The sequence below is a fragment of the Callospermophilus lateralis genome, chromosome 13, assembly GCF_048772815.1.
Source record: "Callospermophilus lateralis isolate mCalLat2 chromosome 13, mCalLat2.hap1, whole genome shotgun sequence".
In the NCBI taxonomy this organism is placed as follows: domain Eukaryota; kingdom Metazoa; phylum Chordata; class Mammalia; order Rodentia; family Sciuridae; genus Callospermophilus; species Callospermophilus lateralis.
In genome coordinates, this window is record NC_135317.1 from 76942601 (window position 1) to 76966286 (window position 23686).

Here is a 23686-nt window from a genome sequence, read left to right on the forward strand (position 1 = left end):
CTCCCCTTCTCCGTGCCACTCACTTCCCAAAGGCGAAGCACTCCAGGGTGACCTGCTGGCCCACTAGCGCGTAGGTCTCTGCTGGGAACCGGGCCTTAATGCTGGGCGCGAAGAGCCGGGGATCTGGGGAGAGGGGAAGGTGCGTATTATACATAAGTGACTCCAGGGGAGTCACCTGCTCCTGTGCTAGGATCTTGTGAGGCACCCTTCAGAGCCCGCAGTCTCCAGCTTGGTGGGGTCTCAGAGGACTTCCCTTCCCCTTGGGGCCCGGGGCAAAGGTCTGAGGCCTGAGGAAGATGAGGGGACCTATTCCCAAAGCCCACTGACGCTTCCGGCGCCCTCCTCCCGCCACACCTGGCAACCCTGACCTTCAGCAGCCAGGTTGAGCTGAGCGAATTTGCTGAAGACGCTTTTGGTGGAGAAGTCCATGTGGCTGGTGGCCAGGCAGGAGTAGTTGCCCAGGTCCGAGGCGTTGGTCCGGGCAATGTACAGGTTCCCTGTGGTCTGGGACACGAAGTGGCGCCCATCCGTCGGGATGAAGTTGGGGAACTCGTTGAGGAGCCAGCGGTAGGACAAGCCTAGGGTGCAGGTATTTTGAGGAAACCAGGGGGGGCAGGGCTCAGGGGCAATCGTGGGGAGACCCCACATGCTGGAGAGAATCTGTGGACCTTGCTCTGGGAGCCTCCCACTCTCTGAACTGGAGCTGAGGAGAGACCTAGAGGCTCTGTTCTCAGGGAGCACAAGGTGTTGGTGAACACACCCTTAGGGACAATTAGGAAAGGGCAGATCCACCACACAAAGAGTCATTTAAAGTAGGGGGACCCAGAATCAGTGCTTGCAAGGGGCACTTGCCACCTCTCATTCCAACCTTCCTTGGCTGAACATCCAGAAGTCATTCCTGTGTTCCCGGCAGGGTCCCACTCACCTGGGTAGTGGGCAGGAGGGTTACAGGGCAGCATCACCCCCCAGCCCTCGTGGGTCTTCACAGGGTCTCGCTCCTCCTTGGAGAATTCCTGCAGGACTAGAGGTGGAGACGGGGAATCAGGCACCATCCTCCGTGCCCGGGGCTCCCTCCCCATCTCATCACCCTCCCTGGGCAGTAGCAGTAATGAGGGCATGTCAGGGGAGGGCAGGAAAGCCTGGCTTGAGGGCGTCCCCTGGGCTTCCTGCCTCTTTTCCCCCTCCCCCCAGCGTCTTGGCCACCCATTGTTCTCACAGCCAAAGCGGAGGACGGCCTCCCTGCTGACCACAGTGCCCACTGGGTTGGAGGCCAGGCACTGATAGACACCGGCGTCCTGTGCCTTGGTGGGGTTCATGATGACCAGGTTGCCCCCCACCAGCTGGTGGCGGGAACCTGGCTCCAGCTTCATCTCGGTGCCATTCATCTTCCACCTGTCAAAGGGGACAGAGGAGGGGAACCTCTGAATCCTGCCTGCAGTCGGGGCTGACGTGAGGGAAAAACAGTGCGGCTGCCCAGGGTGTCCAAGGACTCACTGCAGGGCCCTCACCTATAGGTGGCTGGAGGGCTGGCCCGGGCACGGCATGCCAGCGTCACCTGCTCCTCCGTAGACTCCTCTGGGAATAGCAGGCCAACAGGTTGTTCTTCAAAGACAGGCCCAAAGGTGGCCAGGGATCCCTGGGCCAAACTCCAAGCTGCAGAAGAGGACATCACCAGAGGGCTCACAGCCTGAGGCTAGCTGGGGCCTGGCCTCTAGCGCCCTGCTGCTCAGCAGAACTTCCTGCAGTGCAGGAGATGTCCCATCTTCTGCACACTAGACACTTGAGGCTATTGAGAACTGGAAATGTGGCTAAGGAATCAATTAAAACAATTTTTCTTTTAGTTGTTGATAGACCTTTATTTATTTATATGAGGTGCTGGGAATCGAACCCAGTGCCTCACATATGCCAGGCAAGTGCACTACCGCTCAGCCCCAGCCTCAGCCCTAAGGAATCAGTTTTTAAATTTAATTTTAACTAATTTAAATTTGAATTTAAATAGGCTGGGCAGGCCCCTCTGGTCAAGTTGTCACAGTCAGTCCCCACCCTACACTCAGGTATTAAGCACCTGCTCTGTACCTGACATTGGGTTAGAGACTGGGAGGCGAAGGTGAAGCAGACACAGCCCCTCTCCCTGGAGGAGCTTGAGACACATGACACAGAAAACTGATGGTCCAAGGTGGCACGTGTCCTAACAGTGATCAAGACGCTGGGGCCTTGGAATGGAAGCAGTTGCTGCCACCCTGGGGGACTCTCAGAGGAGCCTTAAAGAACTGATCCATTGGGCGTGAGATGCAGGAAAAGTCATTGGCCAACCCCGGGGGAAGGGGTGTGTGTCCCTGGAGTCTGGTACCTTTCTGGGACAATGTGACTCAGTAAAAAGCCTTGGGCTGGGGGTGGGTTGGGCCTCCTACCAGCTGTGTGACCTTTGGCAAGTTGTGGGACTCTTCTGACCTCCCATGTCTCTACCTGTGAAAAGAAAACTAGCCAGGCGCGGTGGTGCACCCCTGTTATCCCGGCAGCTGGGGAGGCTGAGACAGGAGGACTGTGAGTCCAAAGCCAGCCTCAGCAAAAGTGAGGTGCTAAGCAACTCAGCTAGACCCTGTCTCTAAAGAAAATACAACATAGGGCTGGGAATGGGGCTCAGTCCTGCCGCTGAGTTCAATCCTGGTACCGATAAGAAAAAAGAAATTAAAAAAAGGAAAGCTGTGAACCCCCTCCAGGGCCCACAGGAGGATCCAGCCAGAGCCCTGGCAGGCATCTGGTGTGTCTGCCAATCAGATCCAAGTGTGGGGCGGGAGGGGCTGGGGGGATGGAGCCTGACGATGAGTCGATGAGTGGATGGCTGATTGGTGGCACTTTTCTAAAATCCCTGTGCCACAATTCAAGAAAGAGAGGCCCAGAAAGGGAGTGGTTTGCTCATGGTCACTCAGTAAGTCTGACACAGACCCGTCTAAATCCCACTTCTCCTGAAATTCCTGAAAGAATGGTCACCACACCCACAAATGGAGCTTTCCTGCCAGTCCTGTCTCCTGAGCAGGCACCCCTCACTTCATGCACTATTGTCCCACCTCTCCAGGACAGGGACAGTGTATGAGGGACACAGGTGACAGGGCCTGGGTGTCTCTGTCGGCCGCCTGATGGGGCCCGTGCACTTTGTCTCTGTGGAGTCAGCAGGAGCCGGTGCCCATGGCCAAGTTGGCTCCTAGCTCTCCACACAGCTGATTTCAGGCCCTGATCAGCAGGTCATGAGGAGGCCGGGATCCCCATTAACAATTAGTGCCCCAGTGCATCCAGCTGTCCTCCTTCCAAGGGCGGGTCTCCATGCTGCAGCTGAGCCTGCCCTGCCCCCTGGGAGTGAGGGCAGCTGTTAAGCAGCTCTCAGAATGAGGGAGGAGACGGGGCTCCCAGAAGCGGCCTGGTGCAGGCACCCCTGCCCCTCCCTGCCACCCATCATTCTCCCTCACTGCCGCCCCAGGCCTGGAGACAGTGGTCTGCAGGCACCAGCATCATCTCGGCTGGAAAGCCCAGCTTAATCCCCAGTTAATGATGGCGGTGGAGGATAGGGATCCTGCCCCAGCTGGGACCACTGGGAGGGGAGGGAAGGAGAGATGGAGGCAGCCAGGGCACTGGGAATCGCCTTTACAATAGCAGCTTCCAGGAACTCTGTCTGCGAGGTGGGATGGTTGAGTGGGCCAGGACACACTGATGCTCTAAGACTGTCCCTCTTCCCGAAAAAAGCTTTCTGCAGTGCACACCGTCACACTCCCCCGGATATCCATGTGGACACACCTCACGTGGTTCACCCGCACACTTCCTTACACGCACTCTTAGGTCACATTCAGATACACATTGACATGTGGCTCTCAGCTACTCAAATGGCCAGATACACAGTGTATACACACATCTGTTCCCACCCACGAACTGCTGCAAGTGGCATGTATATACATTTACATATGCATGCATTCATAAGTAGGTGTTTGTTGATAATAATAAAATAAATAAAAGTAATAAAAACAGACGCTATTGATGGATTGCCTCCTGATTATCAGATACCACATTCCCCACTTGCTTCTCATGCCCTTTGATAGATAGATACTGCGTTTTCTTTTTAACCAACACAGTATCTGAGACTTAGAAGGTTAAATAACGTAGCCCAACAGCACACAGCAAGAAGGAGCAGATTGGCGGGTGGAGGGGGGCAGGTCCTGACCTTGGCTGGACTTGCCCCACAGCCCGTGTCATTCACCACCACCGTCCCTGAATCCTGACCTTGATTTCCCATTGGAACCATCAGAGGCCCTGTTCCTTCCAAGATCTGGAGTCAGAATCACTAGGCATCTGGACTGTAAAATATGCCTGGTGGAGTTCGGAAGGACAGCAGGGGTCGAGAGCCAGTGCGGTGCTGCTAGGCTTGCCAGGACTGCCCCCCGGGGTGATGCCCCTCCACACCACACCTCACTCCAATGGCCAGATACACAGTGTACACACACATCTGAGTCGACACCCACGTGCACGGACGTGCCCTCACATGCCCCACTTCCCTCCATAGCTGCATACACACCCACATACAGATGCACCTTCCACATATGTGGGCATGCACACGTGTACACACACGGGTGCACGCACACGTGCACACACACAAGCTCCCGGGCAAAGTCAGCCTTTCTTTGCTGTCCTGTTTAACATTCTCCCATTTCCTCCTGATTTCCCGCTCCGGTGACTCTTGCCCCCCTGCACAGGCCTCAGAAACCCCGCAGAGGAAGAGGGTAGAGGGATGGGAAGGTGAGGGGGAATCCTCGGGCCTTTCCTTGCTCTGGTGCCAGGAGTCCCAAACCGTATCCACAGGTGGGGTTGGCAAGGGAAGCAAGAGCTGAGCACCTGCCCGGCAGGGCTGTGGGCCGGGGGGATTCCCACCCTGCCTCCCTCTGTTGCCTGGGGAGGTGTCAGACCAGGTCCTGGCCCCTTGGCAGTTGCCTTCGGGCACCCTGGTCTGAGGACCCTGGAGACTGCTCATGCTCCTTGCCTCAGATGGAGGGAGGGGTGCTGAGGAGCCCAGCTCTGCTCCTCTGACCGTCTGGGGTTCCCTGTGCAGCCAGGCTCCCCATGTTGGCAGCTCCTCTCACTCCAGTGGGCCCTGGCACAGATGGCCAGGGCTGGGGCTAGGGAGCACCCCACCTTCTGGGTCAGCCCAAGTTGGATCTAGGATTGGGAGGCAGCGAGGACAGGAAAAGGCCTGGCCAGTGGAGACCCAAGACCAATGCACACAGGCTGTGGCCTCACGGGGGCCTGGGAGGGAAGGGAGGTGGAGTATGAGGTGGTTAGGACTCCAGACAGACTGTGGGGATGGACTCCTTCTCCCATGGAGCTCTTTGAGGGGGAAAAGAAATGTCCATTGACCTTGGCAGGAGGTCAAGGCAGAGGCTGAGCCCTTCACAGCAGGTCTGGGAGATGTGAGTCCCTCAGTTCCAGGACAGCTGAGTTCTCCAGTCCCCCTCTCTGCCCTCCCTCCATCTGCAGCCTTCTCCTTCCCTCCTGTAAGCTGAGAGTCTCTGGTTGAGGACCTGGGCTCTCCTGCTCTGCTTCATTCTATCCCACATCCTGCCCTTTCTCCATCCCTCAGCAAGATACAGGGGTTCCTGGAGGGAGCCTCCCAGAGTTCAGTGATATTGCTGGGGTCTCCTAGTGTCAGGGGCCCTCCAGGAGAACTCTTAGATATGATGGACATGTTCCATGGTCTATGCTTTTGGAGGTGGCTATTGAGCCCTTGAAACATGGCTTGTGCTACTGAGGGCATCATTTGTTAATCCAACTGAATCCTAGGTCAGGCAGTCCCTCTGCGGGTATTGCTATCCTACTGAACAGCACGGCCTTAGAAGCTACAGCTCCAAGCCGATCGTGTGGGGATCTGGTTGTGCTATCATCTTGCTGTGTGATCCATAGTAATCCGCTCACTCTCTCTGAGTCAGTCTTCTTTTATCTATCATGTGACAAAGACATATTCCTCCTTCCTTGTCTCCAAGGGAAGGTAAGATCCATAAATGCAAAAATTTTAGCAAGGAAATGGTCTCAGGAATCTAGATGCTACAGCAGTGTAGAGGCAATTATCTGTGTGGTCATTGCCCCGAACACAGCAATGATTTAATGATATAATGATCCTTTTGGAGCCTGGGCAGCCCCTCTTACCTGGGGAAGCAACAAGGGCCATGGTGACCAGCAGTAGCAGCAGCAGATGTGGCTTCCTCCTGGCCAATGTCTCCATGGTAGGCATCGCGGATAGAGGAGGGGATCAGAGGATAGGAGCCTCAGCCCAGCTCAGGGAGGGTCTGGCTGGAGGCACAGGAGCACCTGGGGGGGCAGGAGAAGGAGGGCTCTGAGCGCCCGCCCAGCACAGGCTCATCTGGCCAGTCCTGCTTCCCACCCGCCTGAGCCCTGCAGGATTGCACAGGCTCTCATCCTCCCGGAGCCCCAGGGGAAGGGGCTTGGCCATTACCAAGGCGCTCTTCCTGGGGCTGAGTGCCTCCAACTGTCCCCTGGGGGTCTGGCTTTGTTCTGTGCCCCCACCTGCCCCCCTCCAGCCAGTGGGGGGCTGCTCAGGAAGTGAAAGCAGTAGCTTATTAGGAGACAGGAACCCACCTGCCCGCATGCAGGCGCTGGCTCCTGATGCAGGATCAGGAGGAGAACAGCACCTGACTCTGGGTTGGGGGACCTGCACACCTTCCTCTGGCAATTGGGGATTGGGGCCGACTCTCCCCCGCCGACCCCCACATCTGCCTGGGTGGGGGCTAACAAGCCCCTCTGGAAACTGCATTAAGTCTCTCAGGACCAGCCTTGTTTTTCTAGTGGTGAGACGGGGTCTCATGATTTATCTATGACCCCTCGCCAGGGCTCCAGGTAAGGCACTTTACGCTTTGTCTGATGGAGTCATGACCTTGGACCCATTAGCCACACTCTGACCAGACGGCTAATGGCCCCAGAGGCTTTCTGGGCTCAAAGAGTTAACGCAACTCTGGGGAGGAGGTCTCTTACACAGAGGTGGCACAACCATTCTTACACAGAGGTCCCAAGAAACTACCCACTGTAGGTCACTGAGGACAAGCCAGAGACTGGACCCTTCAGCCTGAGAGCTGAGACTTCATCTTGAGGGGCAGGGGCAGGGGCAGAATCAACCTCCTTGTCCACTTCTTGTGTCTAGGAGGACATCTGAGATCTGAAGGGTTCAGGGACTCTTGGGAGCCTGCCTGCCAGTAATTGCAGTCAGCCTGAGCTACTGACTCCCACAGTGCCCACCCAGAGCTGCCACAGAGACCAGATAACCTGGTGGCAGATTCTGCACATCTGCCCCACCTGCCTGCCCTGCAGAAAACCAAAAACAGGGCCAGGCACGATGCTGCGTGCCTGTAATCCCAGCAACTTGGGAGGCTGAGGCAGGAGGATTGCAGGTTTGAGATCAGCCTCGGCAACTTAGTGAGACCCTGTCTCAAAATTTAAAAAATTAGAAAAAAGGGCTGGGGATGTGGCTCAGTGGTTAAGTGCCCCTGGTGTCAATCCTTGGTACCAAAACCAAACACACAAACAAAAAACAACCACCACCACAACAAAACCAACCAAACAAAGAGCAGGGCGGGCGGCCTGAGGCTAGAGGCTTCTCCACTAACTGGCTGCAAGACCCTTGCCATCTTCTCCACTAACTGGCTGCAAGACCCTTGCCATCTCTGGATCTGTGACCTTCTCTGTAAAATGGGCGCTAAGGTCCCTTCAGCACTGGTACTCTGTTGTTCCTGGAGATTACAGGCAACTGAGGTCCGGGAGGTGCTCCCCTTTGGGTGCGGGTGGGGTGGGGGAGCTGCAGGCTGCACTGGGTGGTACAGGGCCTGAGGATGGGCACCCCCTTGCCCCACTTCACACTCCATCTCCTTGGAGAGAGCCCCGCCCCTCCTCACATAGTCACCACAGCCTCTGACACCTTTTCCACAGCTCCTGAGGGAGCTCTGGGAGTGAGCGGAGAAATGGCCCCAGGGTCTGTCAGGGTGGATGTGGCAGGAATCCTGTGCGGAGCCGAGAAATGGGGTGTCTGGGTATGCATGCAGGGAGCAGATGGCATCCCTCCCCACCCCAACTCCAGCTTCATACCCACTTCCTGCTGTTAGGGAGGGGGCCCGCTCCTCCCTGTCCTTGCCACTCAGTTCTAGTCTTGAACTCCGACTGTTGGCACTGCCAGCCCCGCTGACACTACCCAGCACTATCTCTCCCCGCTGTGGTGCCCTTCCACAGAGAGGCTCCCCCTCCTACCAGGCCCTGTGCCCATCTCACTCTTGCTAGGAATCCCCCAGATGCCCCATCAGCTCAGTCAGAATTCAGCTCTGAGCTCGACTCCCTGGCGTCCCACCCATGGAGCTGTTTGTCTCCATTAGAGGGCTGTGCGCTCCCCAAGGAGAGACTGTGTCACGTTCATCTTGGTATCACTGAGCCTGGCCCATAATAGGTGTCACTGTGTGTCACATTTAACTGATGGAGAACAACTGTGCTTACATGTCTCCAGGAGCCAGCGACACACACGCGCACACTCATATAACAGAGGTCAATATGTATCTGAGCAGGCTGATAGGACTTCAGTGCTCTCTGGGCAATCCCAGGGCAAACTGGCCCACGCTGGCGCACACATATGTGCCCAGGGCTCTCAGGCTGGCAGCTGTCTGGTCATGAGGAAATCTTGAAAGTGTGTTCCTGGATGTTATGCAGATACAGGGAATTGCCCTCAGAATAGGGAGCCTTTGGGGCAGTATGGAACCTTCCAGGGTTTGGAATCTAATGGACAGGAGTTGGTAATACTGACTTCATCTCTTAACAGCTCTGTGAACTTGGACAGGTTTGTCTCCCTCTTGGAGTCTCAGTTTGCTCATCTGCAAAGTGGAGCTGACACCATGCCCTCCACAGAGCCAATCAGCAGAGTGCCCTGCAGTGCCTCTCAAGCTGCCAGGAAGCCTCAGGCCACAATGGGGAGAGACAGAGACCTGCTGGGGTACCAGACGCTTCCCTACCTCTGCAAGAACATCCCCACTCGTATCTGCTTCATCTACTGGACTTTCCCAGGAGGTTCCCTTGTAGAAAACCTCCTCCTGAGAGTTTGAAAATTACCCCCTTGGCATTGGGGAGCCACAAGCTGGCGTCTGGCACAGAGAAGGTGCTCAATCATCGTTGGCTCCCACCCTTTGTCAGCTTGCCAGGCCTGGGAACTCAGGGAGGGGCAGGGGCTGGCCTGGGCGGAGTCTGGGCTGAAGGCACTTATCCTGAATGTGCCAGAGCAAGGCAGAGGCGGATGTCACCTTGATCACCCCCACCCTGCAGAATGACCTGTTGTCTGGATTACCATAGGTAATTACTGTAGATCATGGATAGTCCAATTGCACTGTCCACCTTAAACTTCAACTTCATCCAGACTTTTATTAGCCATCTCCCCAGCCCAAGACCCTGAATCCCCTCTGGAAATAATCCTGCAGCCTTAGAGGAGATATGTAGGGGATCTAGGAGGACCTGGGGTTGCCTACAGGGAGCACTAGACACCTGTCAGCCTCATCAGATAAATATTGAGCTCCCCTCTGTGCCAAGGTCTTGAGTAAATGAACACACATGCACACCCGCGCGTGCACACACACACACACACACACACACACACACAGAGTGTGTGTGGAGTCAGTAGCTCAGAGAACTGGGCTAAAGATTGAAGCTTATTGCCTCCCTGAAGATGAGATGATTGGCACCCAGTGTTGCCCTGCACGCCTTCCCATTCCAGCTTCTTAACAATGGCGAGGCATCGTGTGACGCACAGGGGAGACCGTATTAAAGACAGAGCCTTCCTGGGAATGGTGCTGCATGCCTGTAATCCTAGCAGCTTGGGAGGCTGAGGTAGGAGGATCACAAGTTCAAAGTTAACCTCAGCAAGGGTGAGGCACTATGTGACTCAGTGAGACCCTGTCCCTAATTAACATACAAAAAAGGGCTGGGGATGTGGCTCAGTGGTTGAGTGCCCCTGAGTTCAATCCCCTTTAAACCCCACACCCTTAAAAAAAAAGAAACAGCCTTCAGGGAACTCCCCTGACCAACCGAGAGCAGCCATAAGGGCTCTCAGGTCCATAGCCAGTCATGTCCCCACATCATCTGTGCTATGACACATTCTAGAATACCTAGGGTGGAGGAGGCCTTTTTGTCAAGAGCAAGGCTGGAGTGGAGCTATGCCAGGCCCGGAGCTGGCCTTGCCAGCTCTGAGTCAGTGGACTCTTGCCCAGGCCAGCTGCCCTGGTGCAGGGGTGCAGGCACAGGCTGGCACAGGCGGGCACAGGCTGTCACTTGGGGGCTGGTCCTATGAGGGACCAGTGTATGGGGAATGGGCCATTTGGGGGTTCAAGGGCACAGGGGAAGCTGGCTGCAGTTCTGAGTCCAGGAAACAAAGGGCTTGGGGACAGCTGGGGGACAGAAGGCTGTGAGATGGTCTCTAGGACACAACAGGGTTTCCTGGGCTAAGGACCCCTGCATGGAGCTTGCAAAAATGACAGATAACTCCCCCAAATGCTGCACTGGGATGCTCCCCTCTTGGCCCTGGATCTATCTCCTCTTGCCCTGGATAATGGGGACTGGTACATTAAGAACTATGGCAACTTTTAGATGGTGGGTAGGAAAAGAGAAGTTAGAGCCCAGTTGATGGGACAGACTGATTATTGTCAGCCTTCAAACTACTGTAGGCACCCCTGAGATCCCTCCCCAGCCTCCACTGTGTTGCACACCACAGGGCAGGTGAGTCAGCTATGCGTCACTACATAATCCTAGTGTAGCTAACTAGTGTAACTGGGGTTATCACCTTCATTCCTTAACCTCTCTAAGCCTCAGTCTTCCATCTGCAAAATGGGGAGGAGAGGGAAGGCTCTAACGCAGGGACTATGAAGCGCTCAGAGCCACACCGGGGCCATCGCCAGCTCTCAGGAAAGATCAGGCATTCTGTGAACCCTCCAGAACTCACGTCTGCAGTCAGACTCAAACCAGCACCGCCTCCAGGCTGTCCTCCATGTGTGAGGACACTGACAAGCCCACCCTCTCCCCGGTGGGCGCCTTCCTCCTCTTAATCCCATAGGTATAGGGACCCAGGGAGCACCAGCAGCCACCTCGGATTAGGGCACAAGGATGCTCCATGGCTGAGATACCCTGGCACCATGTGCAGAGGAGGAACATGGCGGGGGCACCATAGGAGCTCTCCAGAGCAGATCCTCCTTCTCAAGGACCCCAGCTCTTGCCTTAGGGGCCTGAAGGTCAGAGATCACCACCACGTCCCCTGCCTAGGATGGGAGTTGCCACCTGGGACAGAACCATCCTCTTCCAGGAAGGTCTCCATCACTTACACGCCCCTCTGGAAGGACAGGGCTCTGTGGGAGTCTGGTGGGTGCTGTTGGGGTGCTTGGCCTGCCAGGTCAGGGAAGGGCCATGGTCAAGAGGTCTCTGTGGTGGCCTGAGCTGGTCTCCTGGGCTGGAGAGGTTCTCAGAGCAGATATGGGTGGGACAGGGACTGCCTTGACGCCAAGTGGGGGCTGGAGGGGCAGCGTGCTCCCCCGACCCCCGGCCCTTAGTTTTGTGATCGTAGGAGGTTCCCTGAGGTGCTGATGTGCCTTTTGGGGACACTGTGACTCCCAGGCACACGGATTTGTCTGAAATTTTAGCATTGAGCATGGGGCAGTCTGGTGCCCGGTCTGAAGCCTATGGTTTGGGTTCTCCTGTGCCCGTCTCTCCAGTGGACAGGAGGGGAGACCTAATCCAGGAGGAAGCCACCCTGAGACCTGCTGTCTCCTACCTGCCTGCCTGGCTCCCGTGAGTCAGGGCTCTGATACGAGGAGTTCCCCCTTCTTTTGGGGGGCAGGGGTTGGCAATCGAGGGCTCACACGTGCTAGCCAAGGGCTCTACCACTGAGCTACACCCCTGGCCCCAGAAAGATCCCTCTCTAAGGTTCTAGGAGTAAGAACAATAATTCAACTTGTTTCTAAAAAAAACAAATCGGGGGGTCGGGGGGAGTCCCTCCTGCATTCGTGAAACAATTTCTTCATATCCCCCCTTTCTGCTGAGAGGAGACTCCCCCATTTCCCAGCGAGCTTCCCACAGGCTGGTTCACAGCAGAGGCTTGGGGTGCCCAGGGCAGGAAGGCTGCCCCCCCCCCCCTGGAAGCAAGGTAGGGAAACCTCGTGGTCCCTGAGGTTTCTGAGAGGACATGGGCTCCGGCTGACGGACAGCCAGTGGGTCTCACCTGGAGGGTGCACTGTGTGAGGGGTGGGGTTGGCACGCACCTCTAAGTGAGGGGCTAAATGGCTCCTTAGAGGAGGACCTTGAGGTGCATTTGGGCCGTGTGCTGGGGTGGAAGGGGCTCAGGTCTGCAGTGAGGACATTACACACCCTTGCTTTTGTTTGCGACCTCTTTGGTAAACAAAGAAACAAGGGCTAATTTTGTAGCAAGGACTAATCCCAACAAAGAACGGACCTCTTCACTCCAGGGTGCTAACATCAGCGCACAGGGTCCACACGTGTCCCAAGAATGGTCCAGGTTAGTAATATCCCCTGGGGGGGCTTGGATTAGAGGTCGCAGTCCTCTTGCAGGCTGGGAAATGGCCAGTGTGAAGGAGAAAATGAAATGTGGTCTGTCTGATGGATTCCTGAATCGTAACTGCCATTTACCATTTGAGACTGGAAGAAATTTACTGGGTCACTTCACCCCTCACCACCTCTAGGCAAGACTGTCTAACTTTGGACCACACCCCAGTTCTTCAGGCCATCTTTAGAGCCACCTGAAATGAAACTGCCCAGTGAGTGGCCCATCTTCCTACTTAGGCAGTATCTCCTGCAGTCTAACTTAAATCCCTCCTGCTTCACTGCCTTATTCTTTGCTCTGGCTCTTTCTTGTGTATTGATCAACTATCTCTTTTTCCCCTACCCACTGGCTCTGTCTTAGGAATTCCTCCCCAAACACAAATACCACCCACATCCAGATTGAAGACTGTCTTTGAAATACACTTTCTTTCAACATTTGGCTTGAAAAGGTTGCTGGTGATTTGTATCCTCCAAACCACCCTGAAATGTATTGCTGATGGGGTCAGAGCAGAGACGATACCTTGGGGTATTCATTACTGCATACTTGCCCCTGCAGTGTAAGCTTGGTGAGCCAAAGGCAGTGTGTGCAACTGTCCCACTGAACACAGTTGCATGGAGCCCATTCCACACGTGTCCCCATTTGAACAACTGCTGGCGGCGGAGATGCTGGAGGGGGGTTGCATAAGGAGAGGAAGCTGGTAGGGGAGCCTTGTGGGGAGGCTGAGGGCTGAAGCGCCTGCACCCAGGGAAGGTGCTACAAGGGGGGAGCTGCCCAGTGGGGAGGTGGGGAGCAGAGGAAGGAAGGAGAGTAAGAGAGAGCACTCGGAAGAGTAGGCTCCTCAGTGTACAGCCTCTTCTCATCAGGACGCACCACTGTGACCCTGGATGCTCATGAAGAGCAGGAGAAGAATAGTGGTTTCTATATGAGGCAGGCGACTTGGGTAACTTTGATACCATCAGTTCAGGGGCCCCTGTCTGTCTCACCTCCTGCCTCCACCACTGGCTAAGGACTTCCTCAGGATCTTAGGCAGGACTTTGACCTTGTGGCCAAGACTTATAAGGGGTTCCTGCTGAGCCTGGCTAGAAAGGGGTTAAGTGGTGGGCACCCTGGGGAGGGGGCTTGGACATAATACCTCTGAGGGCAAAACTCCCTCTGCCAAGGCCAGGAGAGAGGGCACCTGTTCTGACTTCTGGGCCTTTGCCCCACCCCACCCCCGGGAGCCATGGCCATCTCAGCCTCTCTTACAGGTGGCCCACTCTTTGCTGCCCTTGATCTCTAGCAGCTTGTCCGGTGTCTCTGAGTTAGGCTGGGGATAAGTTGGCAGACAGACTCAGGGGCTGCCTGGACTGAGGGGCTTTCTGGCCAGAGGCTTGGCAGAGGAGGTGGAAGCTGCCATCTGCAACTGCGCTCAGGTGCTCAGGGATGGACCAGGCTACTTGCTCTATTCTCCCTCCTGGGCAGAGGGAAAAGATGTCCCAGCCCATCTTCGTCCAGGGCTGAGGCCATGACATGCACAGCCCACTCTGTGCTGACCACACTGGATTCCCAAACCTCTAGACAACCTTGACTGAGAGCTTCTCCCCCAGGGACATGGGCTGGGCTCCCCTGGTCCAGTGATCTGATGCCCCTCTGCCTGGGCAGCTCCTTCCCCAGGCACTGCCTCATGACCACCCCCCCCCCCCCAACCCGGCCGGCTTCCCAGAGCACAAAGTCTCTCTTGGAGAAGAGGACAAAACTCAGTTCGGGACACTCACTGGTGGGGCTGCTTCCCCACCTCTGGCCCATTATATAAGCCCGTGGTGCAGGACAGAGGGATCCCCTGTTTTCAGAATCCCCTGGAAAGGAAAACTTCCAGCAAGTCTTTCTTTCCTACCAGCCAGAATGAGGGGGAGGAATCTGAGGAGAAGACAAGGTTGAGCAGGGGGAGGGGAAGGAAAGGAATTTCAGTCCGCATCATCCCAGTTGCTCACCCTTGGGGTGTAACTTGCCTGGGTTTCTCCTCCCTGAGTCCCCACTCCTGGACAGGCCTTTTCCCAAACTTGTGCTCTCCTCTGTCTCTGGTCTCTTCCCCAGCTTCCCCCCTGTCCAACTGAAGCAGGACTTTGCAAAGAGGTCACCCTGTAAAGGCGGCCCCCCAGGTGACCGGGAATCTGGGAACCCAGGCTCAGTTCACCCAGGGGCTTCTAAGGGCAGGCCAGAGCCTGGAGCCTGGCCTCAGGACCTGTACAACACCAGATCAGGGGGCCCAGGGCAGGCCCAAGAGCCACTGCCCTGTCGGCTGGATTTGCCACTGCCAGCAGGCGAGCTCAAATTCCTGGACTCACTCCTGGGGTCCGGCTTCTGCCAGGCCCCCGAAGGATGCCACCCACGTAGACAGGGCGGAGGAGAACCTCTGCCCATGGGCCACTGTGGAGCTGGGCTGAGAAGTCAAGACTGGCCCGGCCGGCCGGGTGTCCCTGTCCCCTTCCAAGTTACAAGGGGCATATTCACAGGGGTTGAGCACGGTGCCCCTGCTGTAGCAGGGTCGGAGGAAGCCCCTGGGCTGGGGCAGACAAAAGCGGGGGGCACCTACCTGGGGTGAAGCACGGGTGTTGGCTGGAGCCAGCGGACGCTGCCCGGGTCGGTGAGCCGGCCGGCCCCGCGGCCAGCCCCTGGGCCGGCTCCCCTCGGCCCCTGCCGGCCTCGGCCGCTCGCTGTCCTGCTGCTGCGGCGGCCGCGGCGGTGGCGGCGGTGGCGGGTGAGGGCGCGTGTGTGTGTGCGCGCCCGCCGGAGCCACTGCAGCATCTCTGCATCAAGATGTGCTCCTCCCTCCCCCAGGCTCCGCTCACTGGCTGGCTCCGGTCCTCAGCCAACGCTCGGGGCCCTGGAGATGGCTTCCTCGGCCCCCCTCCCGCCCCCTTCCGTCCCCACCCTCCTGGCTTTACCTCATTTGCTGTCATTTAAGGACCAGGGAGCCAGCCGATCGCCCGTCTTCCATAATGCATGGGCAGCTCCTCGCGGGCCGGTGCTGTCTGGCTTGCCTGCCCCTCTCTCCCCACCCCGAGCTCCAGGGGCCCGAGAGGGGTGAGGCCAGGAGGGACAAAGAAAGTGGCTCTTGCTCCTCAAACCCTGGAGACTCATGGAGCCCAAACTTCTGGTTTCCCCCAGAAATTTCCTATTAGAGGAAAAGATCCAAATCAGAAATGCCCAGTCGGTTGTGTGTGGTACCAGTGAGATGGAGAGGGGCCGGCTTGGGTGCCCACCCACATGGCCTTCATCTTCCCTGCATCCCTTGCTCCAAAGTAGCACAGGCTCCTTCTTATAAAAATATCCCAACCTTAAATTTAAAAATAGATAGTGCAAGTCCCTTAACCACCACCCTCAAAAAATTTGAGAACCTGCCTCAAATTTTCATGTGTAGGATGATATGGATCATTAGTACTATTTTATGAAGATGGGGATCACACCATAGATCATGATTTGCAAAATATTTTTTTAACTACATAATTGATCTTGGATAGCTTTGCCCATCGGTACATATGGATCCAAGCCCATTGTCACTTAACCAGCCGTGTGATGTCATGAAAAGCTCACTGGATTCGGTGTGTGGATGTCTCAAGGGTACTCTGGACTCTGCTACTGATTGGCTGTGTGTGTTTGGCTAAGTGCCTTGCCTTCTCTGAGCCTCCCTGGCCACCGGAAGGGGTTAAAGATGGCCAAGGTCCCTGCCAGCCCTGAGATTCTGGGTGCTCACCCTGGTCAGTGATGCATCTCTTCTGCCCAGATCCTGTCATGTGGGGATGTGCCTGGAAGGCTGGGGCCTGGAGGCAGAGGGACCAGCCATCTGCAGCACCAGTCAGTCCCTGTCAGGCTGTCACTGTTGTCCCACCCCCCTCTGGTCTGCCTGCTGTCCAGTTCGCACAGGCAAGACTGACGAGGGGTCCAGATGCTGCAACAGCTGGCAGGGCTGGCAGGCCGTGGAGTTTTAAATGCCATACCTGTCAAGTGTGGAGCATGACTCCGTGTCTTCTTGAGTGACCGGGACCCGGGGGCCTGCGCAGGAGTGAGAGGGCTTGGAAAGGAGAAGGAGCGGGGAGGCTCTGCTGTCCAGCCTTCATGACCCAAATGCCTGCTCAGTTCCCACGGGCGCCCCTCCCTTCCTTAAGCTCCCCTCCTAGGGCTCATGCCACTTGTGAGCTCCATCCTTGTCCTGATGCGGAGATTTCTGGTTTTGCTAACGATGTTTCTTGGATAACTTGCCGTACTGCTGCATAAAGACGGGCACGTCCATCCCCTTCTAGAATGCCCTTCCCCTTCCTGCCCCTGCCCACATGGTCTTGTCTGTCTGTCTCTCTGGGGAGCGTCACGCTTGACCTAAGCTCCTGAGGTGAGCCTTGCCCCTGGTGCCTCCCAGGTCAGCCCTGCCCTGCAGAGGCTCTGAGAGGTGTCTATCTCCCAGGGGAAAGAGGTAGGAGCAGGTCCCTGCCCAGGCTGCTGTGGGGTGGATGGGTTGGGAGATTGGCTGGCCCTGGAGCCAAGGGTCAGGAAATGCTTGCGAGGATCACTGTAGACAGAGACAGCTGTCTCTGTGACTATTTTAGGACAGCTGCTGCCCTTGTGCTGGGCGCTGGGTTCCTGGGGAGGACTATTAGCTCAGGTAGCTCTGATCTCAAAGGCTCTCTCAGATCCCCATGCAACTAGCCTGCCCCACCCCAGGTGGATTCTGAGGGGCACAATGAGTAAGAACAAGAATATTTACCCAACTAGACCTGGAGTTGAAAAGATAGTTCCCCCATTTTGTCTTCCCGTGTGTGTGGAGTTCTCATCTGAACCTGGTCCAGATGAACTTGGGGGGTTCTGGGGACCTTCAGGGCCAGCCTCTGAGGTGCTTCTGTTCTCAGATTGTGGGGTGGATGCTTGGAGGTCCAGGCTGGGTTATGCTTGTGGGGGTCATTAGTTTGATAATAACAGAAGTAAGATCTGTTTTGAGCATCTCCAAAAATTGAGGAGCTAAGCTTTTACCAAAACCATTCACTTACCAAGAGGTATGTGTGGTTATTATTATTATCCTCAGTCTACAGAGGAGGTTCTGTGCCAGTCAGGAACTTGCTTGAAGTAAACACTGAACAGGTGGAGCAGCAATGCCCAGAGGTCAACTCCAGCCTCCTGGCTTAACTCTATGTGGTGGGTGCCAGATGCCCACTACCACTCTTCTTGGGGGGTGGGACAGAGAATAGAAAATTATCTGGTTTTCTCTTTTTTTTGGTGGCTACCAGAACCTGGAATCCTCAGTGTGACTAACCATCAGGGGCAACTCCACTTTGTCCAGAGCTGGGACACCCGATCTCCATGTTGAATCCCCAGGGATCCCCAAACAGGGCAAAGAAAGACCAGCCGAAGGTGATCAGGTGGCTAATAAAATGGACCACTATTTGCCTGTAAACATGTTGTTTCCCCTGGGGAGGATCAGAAGGCATTTTGAGGACCCCCGACCCTTCCCGGACCATCTGCTTCTCCCTGTGGCAGCTCCACCAGATCAATAACGACCGAGTCTAGAGGACTCTCAGTCCCAGGGAACAAGTGGTGTGGGGAGTCATCCCGCCTTCATCCCCAGGTGCTGGTGGCTTTGTGATCTCCTTCTACACTTGTCCCCGTCTGCACTTCTCTTTTTCTGACTCTCCAGCCACCAGCATTGTCATCTCTAGTTTTGGACTCCACACCCTTCGGAGTTCCCCGAGGACCAGGTGTCTATGGAGCAGTATCTCTGCCTCGAATAGGAGGGGAGTCAGGAGCCAGAGGACGCGGTCTGTCCTCACAGTGCCTGTAAACATGTAGGAAGCAGTCTCACAGAGGTAAGGGACAAGTGAGGTGGCAGTTAGGCAAAGCTCTGAAGACAGACCAACTTGGCACCCAGTCCTACTACTGAGGAGCTCTGCAGCCATAGACAAACGGCCTCCCTCCTCATCAAGAAAATGGGGATGAAGACACACACCTCACTGAGCTGGTGTGAGCTTTGAATTACATGTGAAGAATCCAGCATGATAGGTGCTCAATAAATGTTGGTGCCTCTCTCTTGGCCTTTTGGGATTGGCACCCCCATCTGTAGAAACAGGGTGTGCTCCAATGAGCCTGAGCCCTTCCTGCCCTTCCTCTGGCTGATGCAATATTTGGAGGACAGACTGCACCACTCTGTCGCTTCTACCTGAATGACAAGGAGCAGGCCATTAATGACACACTCTCTCTCTCTCTCTCACTTTTTAAAATTTCTTTTTAGTTGTAGATGAACACAAGACCTTTATTTTATTTTTATTTATTTATTTATTTATTTATTTTTATGTAGTACTGGAGATCGAACCCAGTGCCTCATGCATGCTGAGCAAGTGCTCTAACACTGAGTCATGACCCTGGCCCCATTGATGACTCTTGATTGCTCTGAGAATCCATTTCTTCATCAGTAAAATGGGAATAATCCTACTGCTACTTGGAATGGTAGTGAGGTATGTGGGTTAAACATATGATGTTTATTTTATTTAAAAAACTTTTTTTTTTTTTTTTGGTATAAGGATTGAACCCAGGGGCACTTAACCACTAATCCACTTCCCCAGCCCATTTTTATATTTTGTTTAGAGACAAGGGTCTCAAAGGGTTGTTTAGGGCCTCACTAAATTGCTGAGGCTGGCTTTGAACCAGTGATCTTATTGCCTCAGCCTCCAGAGCCGCTGGGGTTACAGGAGTACATCACTGTGCCCGGCTAAAACATACGATTTTTAAAAATACTTTGTGAATTGTCACCTTGATAGGGATTGGCACCTATGTTGTTGGATGTTCTGTATGATAGTTGTCATACAGAACATCCATTATCATTCCCATAATCATGCAACCCTGGAGGCCGGGTCAGCTCAGCGAGGCCCGTATTTTCCTAGTCCCCCTCCTCCTGCTTGGCACACTTCCTGGCACATGGAAGAGATTCAGTAGATCTTTGTTAACTAGGTGAACGAGTGGAGGTGAGTGAGTGTGGTGATGGTTTAGAGGGTGGGGAGGGAGGGGTAGCTGGTGGGGAGGTTCAGTGGAGGCGGGGTGAGGTGCATCTGGAATTGGCCAGAGAGAAGAAGGATGCATGGCCTGAGGGCATGGGCGGTGACAGAAGCCAGGACTTGGGGCCTGAGAAGAGCATGATTTATACAGGGTCCAGAGGAACCAGGCTGACCCATGCAGGGCCCCGGAAGTGATAGTGCAATATCCCATCCGCAGTTGCCCTCCTCATTTCACTTGAGGGCCTGGAGGGGTCTGTGGCTTGGAGGGGACTAATTGTTCTCTTTGCCATTTCAACCCAGGGCTCTTGGAGCTTCTTTTCAGGCTTATAATAGACAATGCTAATGCCATTATTAATATTTAATAGTAATGATGCTAATAATGCCCATTTATGTGGTCTCTCCACAGAGCTCAAAGAACCCTGAGTTCTTTTTTAATGAAACAATTTGGCTAGTAGGTGGTGGAAGGGTGGGAGGGTAGGGCAGTGGGGAGAAATGGAGGTGCAGGGAACTCGAAGCCCAACAAGTAAAAGGACTGCGCCAGGTCACGGAGCAGGGGAGGTGCACACAGAACTAGGATGGGGTGCTTGGATTCTCTGTCTGAGCTCTGCCCTTGACTCCCCCAGGAGATCCTTGGTAGGGGCACTTTTTGGAGCACAAGGAAGAGTCTTGGGAGGCAGCTGAGGCCTGAGAGTGGGCAGGGCAACAGAGCAGATGGCCTCTGAGTGCTCTTGCCTAAGCCCGTCCAGGGTGGCTGATGGGCAGCCATAAAAGGGCAGAGGGGGACACTGGAGTCCTTGCCTAGATTCTGCAGGCCCCTAGAGTCTCAGGTTAGACCCGTGTTTTCCAGGATCCCTGGATACCTGCTACAATCTCTTGGAAGCAGTTTTAATCAAGGCACATCAATGCGGGGTCTCAGACAGCTCCACTGACATCAGAACAATGATGCTCTCAGAAGGAGGCAATGCAGGGTAGCTGGACAGCCGTGAAGGCAGACAGACCTTGATTCTGTTTCTACCTACTCTGCTCATTGGCAATATGACCTTAGGCTTCTTAGCCTCAATTTCTTCACTTGTAAAATGGAGACCCAACTCAAATTCCATGGATCTGATGAGGCCATGCTCACCTATTGGACGGTGGTGGTGGGCAGTGGGAATCTCTGGGTTCTGGCCTCAGTGGAGATTGTGTCCTGTATGAGTGATGCTAGTGGTGGCATCTTTACCACACCTAGGGAGGTCCCAGGTCTCTGCTGGCTGGCCTCCCTCAGCTTCTGCCCATTTCTGAGCCGACTTCTTTGGTCTTTGCATTGATTCTGTGATCCCAGCTCAATCCAGTCCTATTCTGGAAAGTGCCGGACTCTCTCATTTCACTCTCTTGTACTGCTCCTTGTTTGGAACAGTGGTCTTTTTCTTTCCACCTGGCGAAATCCCCCTCACTCTCAAGAATTAGGCCAGCAGTTGTCCCCTCCAGACCCGAGGCACTGGTGGCTGTGTATGGTGTCCTAACCACGTCATAGGCACCCCGCTCACTGGCTCACCCATCTGTGTGGTGATAGGATTGCATTCTTGACTTCCTGGTCATCCATTCTTCCCTGGGGGTTCAGGTTGGAGGGAGGCAGGACCAAGTTGGAGCACAGTTGGCTACTTCTCTCAGACCCAGGGTGCCCTGGAGGCAGGGCCAGTACTAACTGGTGAAGTGCTTTCCTCCAAGTAGGTGCAGCATGGCATGAGGGCACACAGCTCAGCAAAGGGTGCAGGACGGGGTTTAATGCCCCACTCACCATCCCAGCTAGTTGTCATAAGTGTGGCCCAGCCTGGGAGAAGCTGAGGTCCCTTGGGAGAAGCTGTCCATCAGGGTCAGAGATGAGCCCGATGTGCCAGTTCCCTGGCTGCTAGAGGCTGGCTGCAAGATGGGTGCACTCAGCGGGAGGAAGGCCAAGGTTCAGTGCGGGCTACATGGGTGCAACCTGTGCAGTTGCACAGTCTGTCCTCAGAGGGCCTGTGCTTGGCTCAAAGCTTTTCTGCTGCTCTCTTGGAATTAAAAGTAATTTTTAAACAAAGAGCTCAGCTCCTAGTTTTTACTGAGTTTTGCCACTTATGCTATTAGTCTTGCTGAGGTCAGTGGAGTTGCCTCCCTAAAACCAGTATCAGAGCTACCGAGTCAGAAGGAATTAGGGGTAGATGACCCCCTGGTCCCACTCAGAGGAGCAGGACTTCACTTGCAACTTCAGTGTCTGCCCTTGGCTTTGTGGATGTCACAGAAGCTGGTGGACTGGGACCTAATGTTTTGATTCCTCGGAGGTCCTTAAAGCCAGTGATGTGGTCTGTTGTGCGAAGAATGAATTTTATATTTTTAAATGGCTAAAAGAAATCAGAAGACTATTTCATGACACATGAAAATAATATGAAATTCAAATTTCAATGTTCATAAATAAAGATCGATTGGAACCCGGCCACACTCGTTCATTTGATATTGTCTGTGACTGCTTTCATGCCATGGTGACAGTTGAGTGGTCGTAATGGGGACTGCATGATGACAAAGATGAAAATATTTACTACTTGGTCCTTCACAGAAAATGTTTGCAAACCTTGGTTGAAGCCACCCCTCTGCTACCTGGATTCTAGAATCAGAAAAAAGAGAAATGTCGGTCTTGGAAACTCAGGAGTCGGGTTCTTTTTTCTTTTGCTTTAGCTCAGTGGTTCTCAATCAGGGGACACTCGTGAGGTCTGGAGACACCTGTGGCCATCACAGTGCACAGTGGGTGTGTGGGGTGGGGAGGGTTAGGGTGCTGCGGGCTCCAGCGAGTGCAGGTCAGGAGACTGCTGAACCGTCTGCCATGTCTGGGAAAGCCCCCAAGAACTCCCCAACTCAACGTAGCAATGGTGCTGGGGTCAAGCAGCCCTAGGCCAAAGCAGGGGTGGGGACAGCCAGACTCTAGCAGATCTTTTGGGCTGGGGACCCGCCAGAGCTTCCACTGCCCTGGAATTGAGCGGCCTGAAAAAGGTGCGTGTCGGGGAAAGGGCAACCGGAAGGGGGCTTTCCTGTCCTGGCTCCTGCTAGGTCCCTGGGCAGGTCTCAAGAGGCAGAATAGCCTCTTTCCTGGATCCCCAAGGACCTGGATAGGTGCTCATCTGCTTGGCCAGGTGAGCTTGACTCTAGAAAGGGAATGGTTATCGAGGTCCTTACTCTTGGTCATGGGAGGGACATCAAGGGCTGGGGATGAAAGAGGGGACTGGAGCGCTCTCGGGTGACCAGGTAAGCAGGGTGCCCAAGCTCAGGCGAAGGAGCGTGGCTAGGGGAGCTTCAGGAAAGAGGCTGGCAATGCTCCCACCGACCTTCTGGAGAGTGCAAGGAACAGATGTTGTGGCTGTCAGATGAGAGGCTTCCGGCACTTTGGGAAATTGCAGAATTAACAAAAGGGGAGCTACTTTCAGGGATACAAGCAGGGCGCAGTATGCGCAGCTGGGCCAGCCTCTGAGGACTCTCTTGCCTTGAAGGGGAGAGGCAGGGATCCTCCTGTCAGGGCTCTGGGCTGGTGGAGGGTTGGGATGGTGGGGAGGGAAGCAGAGGTGACTGAGCTGTCAGGCCTGGGGGCAAAACAGGGTCAGGGTAGTGCGGGAGCCAGGGCCAAGGTTGCCATAGCTCAATCTTGAAAGTGGCAGGACTGTCTGGAGGTCATCTCATCTATCCTTCTGCCTGTGGGTCTAGCCCCAGCAAATGGCATCTTGCCAGCAGAGGACCTAAGCAGAGGGCCCCTCAGCAGGAATGAGAATTTACCAGCTGTTACTTGCAAAGACCCAGAAGCGGCAGCCAGCTCTCTTTGGAAGCTTCGTGGACAAAGAGTCCTGCATCTGAGGGTGTGCAGGAGGCCTGGGCCTTCTCCTGGTAGGGAGTGGGGAGTGTGAGTGGCTGAAGTCAGTGTGGCCTCCTTCTGGATGCTTCCCTGCCCTGCAGGAGACACCGGAGGCTGTGATTAGCTCTGTGTGGCTAAGACACTGAGGAAGACTTGGGGTAGAGCCGAGGAGCTGGGTGCCATTTAGAGCCGGGAGTATTGGAC

The 23686-nt window shown here is 55.0% G+C and overlaps 1 protein-coding gene across 1 annotated transcript in view; it reads right to left on the reverse strand.

Moving 5' to 3' along the window:
• Positions 1 to 15309, reverse strand: part of Cntn2 (contactin 2) — a 31361-nt gene extending 16052 nt beyond the window's left edge. The window contains exons 1-7 of the mRNA XM_076872954.1: positions 15192 to 15309; positions 6184 to 6345; positions 1509 to 1653; positions 1217 to 1392; positions 926 to 1021; positions 369 to 578; positions 24 to 123 (exon numbers count right to left, since the gene is read on the reverse strand). Of these exons, the coding sequence (XP_076729069.1) occupies positions 24 to 123; positions 369 to 578; positions 926 to 1021; positions 1217 to 1392; positions 1509 to 1653; positions 6184 to 6268 (812 nt within the window). The 5' untranslated portion in view covers positions 6269 to 6345; positions 15192 to 15309. The remainder of the gene's footprint in view (positions 1 to 23; positions 124 to 368; positions 579 to 925; positions 1022 to 1216; positions 1393 to 1508; positions 1654 to 6183; positions 6346 to 15191) is intronic.
• Between the last annotated feature and the right edge of the window lie 8377 nt (positions 15310 to 23686).